The sequence below is a fragment of the Solanum pennellii genome, chromosome 7, assembly GCF_001406875.1.
Source record: "Solanum pennellii chromosome 7, SPENNV200".
In the NCBI taxonomy this organism is placed as follows: domain Eukaryota; kingdom Viridiplantae; phylum Streptophyta; class Magnoliopsida; order Solanales; family Solanaceae; genus Solanum; species Solanum pennellii.
Window position 1 is genome coordinate 76,877,837 of NC_028643.1, and position 5,364 is coordinate 76,883,200.

General features: G+C 36.3%; 1 protein-coding gene across 1 annotated transcript in view; it reads right to left on the reverse strand.

Annotated features, from left to right (window-relative positions):
* LOC107026291 (WD repeat-containing protein 44) overlaps window positions 1-4,227 on the reverse strand; it is a 6,372-nt gene extending 2,145 nt beyond the window's left edge. Inside the window, exons 1-4 of the mRNA XM_015227199.2 lie at window positions 2,166-4,227; window positions 570-660; window positions 206-363; window positions 35-86 (exon numbers count right to left, since the gene is read on the reverse strand). Of these exons, the coding sequence (XP_015082685.1) occupies window positions 35-86; window positions 206-363; window positions 570-660; window positions 2,166-3,866 (2,002 nt within the window). The 5' untranslated portion in view covers window positions 3,867-4,227. The remainder of the gene's footprint in view (window positions 1-34; window positions 87-205; window positions 364-569; window positions 661-2,165) is intronic.
* Window positions 4,228-5,364: the final 1,137 nt, after the last annotated feature.

Genomic DNA, 5,364 nt, shown 5'->3' on the forward strand with positions numbered 1-5,364 from the left:
GCACAAGGAAACAAGAGGGACAATAAATTAAAACCTGATGTGTTGTATTGACGACAATTCCCCTTGTATGAACCAACAAATGCACCCTTCAAACAACAATTAAAAAGTTAGCAACTAAAATTGGAAGGATCCAAATCCTAAGTGTTTCTCATCTACCAATGGTTTAACCTAACATCACAATGAGCACTATGTTAAATAGTCTCACCTGACCATCTGGTGTATAGCAAGCAGCTGTGACCATCTCATGCAGATCATTCCAATCAACAACTTGTCTCTCTGGAATGCTCCATATGCGAACCTTAGCATCTAGGGATCCACTGATAAAGTATCTATCATCAACAGGGTTAAACTGGATGCAGGTTACTGTGGCAAAGAAAGGAAGTCAAGAACACACTGCAATCAGTTAATTAGTGAAAAAGTTCCAGTGTATGTAATTTCTACGTCATTATAGTTCTTTCTGAAATTCTTAACAAACACTGGTATTCATATTCATGAGACTTAACCCACCCACCCCTCCCCAATGGGTGTGGGAAGGGTGAAAAGATAAGAGATCGGTTCAATAGGCATACCATAATCACTATGTGAGAAAACCTTCAAACAAGACTTGCTAGACAAATGCCACAGCCGCACTGTTTTGTCCATTGAAGATGAAAGCAAATGCTGTGAAAGGACAATGATAGAATGTATCAGAGAAAAGTACAATAATTAGTTCACTAATCCAAAGAACCTAATGGCATGTGGCCTGTGGGTCCAACAACCCAAATTTTAGAAAGCAACAGGAAACAAATGCTTCAAGGGTTCCCACTTATCAGAAAAAATATCAGGAGTCATCAAATAAAACCATTAAATTATGCAACTTTAACTCATCATCTTTTTATTAAGCACTGTGCGACTTTAAAGAATCATCCAGCATCAATAACCATAAAATGCCATCCAGATAATATATATATTTTTGATTGGTTACTGCCATCTGGATAATATTCTCAGAACCGAGGAAGGAAATGGTGCAAAGTAGATGGTTATGCTGTATCATTCTATATCTGCCAGATTTCTCTATACAATTGAACTTAAAAGGTGGTAAGCTAATTTAAGCACCAAAAAAGATGACCACAAACCACAACAGCTTGAGCCATTTGATATAAATAGCAGCCAGATAAACCATTTTGTCCATTAGAATACAGCCATTTATTTATTTTCTGAGAGAGTTAACAGAATACAGCCATTTATTCTCATTACAAGATATTTGCTTATGTCCTAACCAAGGAAGAAACAAGTAACTGAGAAGGTGTTAACTGGCAGTCCACTAGGGAAAGCTTAATGCAAGATACTGTATGGTGGGATAGAATCAAGGTTCATTGGTCTGCTCTTTGGTATCAATCTTTCACAAATGGGTGAGACAAAGCAACTACAATAAAAGATAGGAGTATTTTTTTCCCCTCCAACAGAAGGGGTCAGATAAGAAGCAGAACTCGTACTCGTGAACAAGCTCAGATAGCTCCAGGAAAGGTAGAGTCACATCCAGTGTCCAGCCATGCTACTGTTTATCATCTTATAAAGAGATTAAATGACTCTTCGTTTCATCTTCTTGTGTATTCCCACACAAAAGTAACTCTGTGGTATCATTCTGTCAGAAAAGATGAAGAACCAATCCTAGTATACCTCCAGCAAATCTTTCATTAAGTAAGAATCGTCGCATAGTACTAGATCCACCTTGACAGAAATCTATATTCAGCATACACTCAAACCCTGAATTAGTTGTCCCTCAACCTGAACCGATGGCAAATGGATTGCTAGTCTTAATCAATTTTAATTGTTCTCAGGGGAAAAAGAAGGTAAGTGGAAGACGAGACATTGATTGATAAAATAATAAACTAGCGGACATCTGAATTCAAAAGAAATATCTTTATTGTGTTTGAATTGAAAAATCAGCTTTCACTTCTTATCTATTACAAGTCACGTACTCCCCTGCGGACTTACTGTTCAAATATGTTGTCATTTAAGAGGTAGTATTCAAAAATATTTGACAAAGGTACATACAACTTCGCATGGCATATTCATACTGGTGAAATGTTTAGCATCAAGGAATGTAAAGAAAGCTTAATTCTTTTGTAGGGTAGGCAGGGTCCAGAAAGTGTCCAATATGAAAATAAAGTGTGCTAGCTAACCTGAGACTTTGACCATGAGAGGTCAAGCACATCATCCTCATGCCCCTGAAATGAAGAGATGGGCTTTTCTGAAAGTGCAAAAACAGTCTCCGGTACCAAAACATGGTCGAAGCTCCCTGATTTTCGACTTATAGACAACCTTCCTCTTCTTTTCTTCTCCGGGTGGCCATCATTTGGTGACATTGTAGTTGGCTCCGGAGATCCATTTGCCAAAAGCAAGAGATTTAAATTCCCGTCTTCTGGTTTATCCAGCAATAGGTCACCCTTCCTCTCTGATTCAGTAACCTGCCAGACATGTATTATACAGTCTTCACCAGCACTAGCGAGATACTTCCCGTCCAAACTAAATTTGATGGTCCAAATAGCCCCAGTATGTGCCGGTATCTCTTGGCTCTTATACAGTGCTGTAAGTTCTTTGCAGGACTTCCCATACTGCCGGACCCGTACTCTCTCAGGCCCATGAAAAGAAGCATCCTGACTATCATCTGTAGCCGAGCTTGACCTTCTGCCGCCCTTCTCAGATGATGTATCCCTCTCATCACTGCTCCGCCGCTCCTTATAACCTGTCATAGCACCAGCCACATTTTTGATACTCTTCAACCAACTTCCCTTTTTCTTCGACTTGGGTCCAGTTTCAACATCCTCATTTGTATTACCATCCAAACTATCCTTATTCCCATCCTCTACATTCTGCCTTCTCATCAGTTCTTGAACAATTGGTGATGTCCCAACACACATCTCAAACTCTTCTATGGTCAACTGCCTTCCTGTACCCACTTCCTTGACTTTTTTCAAAGTCCCGTCTTCCTTAACTTCATTAACCACAAACTCCTTCCCATCATCAAGACTCTTTATTGTGCACAACTGCTCTTCAATTCCGATATCTCCATTTGATTCCAACCCTTCCTCCACCTCATTATTCGCCAGCACCGTCAACGAATTACAGGTCCCATTATTTGTGGAATCAGCTCTCGTCTTTCCTGTGGGTGGCTTCTTCGGGGATCCATTGCCATTACGAAATAGATCCTCGCAGAGACTTTTACTACGGTTTCGGTTATTATGTACAACTATACCGTCAACCCCATTGGCCATATTTACTTGTACTGATGAAATGGAAGTAGAATTCAAGGAAATAACATCAGTATTTTTATGAACTGAATAAGAACAACAACAATGAGAGCAATTGCGATCACCATCCGATTTTGATCGAACGATCCCGCAAACATTACTCTCAATACAACTAATTTTGGAATTAATACTATTAGAAATACTCTCACCGCCGGCAAGTGGACACTTCAAATGATTTTCTGAAATCGATCTGCCAAAAATCTCCGGTCTTTCGTCAAAATCGTAGTCAGCAGCAGCAGACTGTGAGAGTGACGGTCTATGTCGTAGGAGAGAAGGGTCACGGGCAAGACCCATTTGACTGAGGAGTCTAATACGTCGTTCTTCAACCGAGATGGGTTCAGAGATCCACACATCATAGTTATTCGATACACCCCTTGGGAACCTCGGTACCGGAAGCGGCTCCGAAACACCATAATTAGGAGACCCCAAATTGAAACTAAGATCCTTTATATCGTCTTCTTCGTTATCAGAAGAAGGAGATGAAGAACAAGAAGTATTAGTAGACGAAAGTAACCGGTCAAGTGAGTCGTGATATCGCTCGTCCTCTTCTTCTTCGTCTCTGGTTTTGCTCATCGTCTTACAGGCATTCCCATCTGGGAAATGAAAATGCCCCACAATTACCCCCAGCTTAATCCAACTGGGGGTGTCTCAAATTCAAACGAATACCGTATTTTCTCTTTCACACAAGCAATTAATCAAACACTTGGTGTGCGTTACGAAAAAATGGTGAGATCGGACAATATTGAAATGGGTTTTTCGAGTTTTTTCAGTTCTGTTCAGATCTACAGAGAGTTAAAAGAAGCTACCATTGAAGAAGGGGGAGAAAGAGGAAGAAGATGGAGAAGATGTCGTGTGGTGAGTTGTGAAGTAGCTGTGTTTGTTAAGGGTATGTGCGGGGTTTTTGGGAAGATGCTTTTTTTTTATTTATTTAAGAGAAAAAACATTGTAAACTTTTTTTTTTTTTTAGTGTTGGGGTGTGTGTTTTTCTTAAAGAACAAATGGTAAGATGTGATAATGGATAATAGTAAAAAAGGTATATAGAGCGGGTACGTAAATATTTTTAACTTTTGGGAGTGTACGTCTAGATAACTTAATTTGATTTCAACGAATAATTAAACAATTTAACTTGTTTTTATAGTATCTCGTCGACACTCAATGTTAACTAATATTGATTTAGCTAGCATTTGATTATAGATTTGAGATTATATCTTTAAAGTTATCTTTAAATAATTATTTAATTATAAATTTTGAATTTGTGTTTGAGAATATGTTCGAAAGAATTATAAGTTTTGCAAATTGGTTCAGAATTTGTTTTTAAAATTTTTGAGACTTTTACTCATACAAAGAAGATTTCAAGTAAAAAAATATTGTCAAACATAATTTAAATTTAAGAAATTATAACTTTAAAAATATAAAAATTTTAACGTCAAAATCTATGATCTAGCGGAAATTTTTTGTTTGTAAAAATAATAGTATTGTCAATTGGAAGTCAAAGAAAAAAAGGGGTATTTTTTCGAGGCATAAATCTTGTACAAGTAATTTCTTTTTATTTATCTTAAATTTATTAAACATATTTACTTGATGTATGTTAGTGTTAACAAAAAAAAATACATGTATTCGATAAATTAATTTAAATATATAAAAGTTGTCTCAAATATTACTATTATCATAAGAAAGAAGAAAAAAAATGTAAAAAAAACATTTAGTAAGTTTATAAATTATTATTTTTTTTCAAAAAGAGATACTACTCACTCATGTAAACTCTTTATAATTCAAACTTTAAAGGGTCATTTTCCTATTAGAAATTTTTTTCCGATTCTTATTTGGTATTTAATATTATAAGGTTCAATTAAATTTAAATTTATATCATTTTCATATTAAATGCACAGCATTCTCTAACTAATACCTTATGCTCGAACTCGAAATTTCGAACTATATTAATGAAAAAAATAATATTTATCACTATATTACGATCCTCGTTCTGTAGAAAATATTTAACTTAGTTATCTTTTACAGTGCTCATTCTTAATTTATACTCCATCTATTAGATTCGAAACAGAGCGTGAAGGCA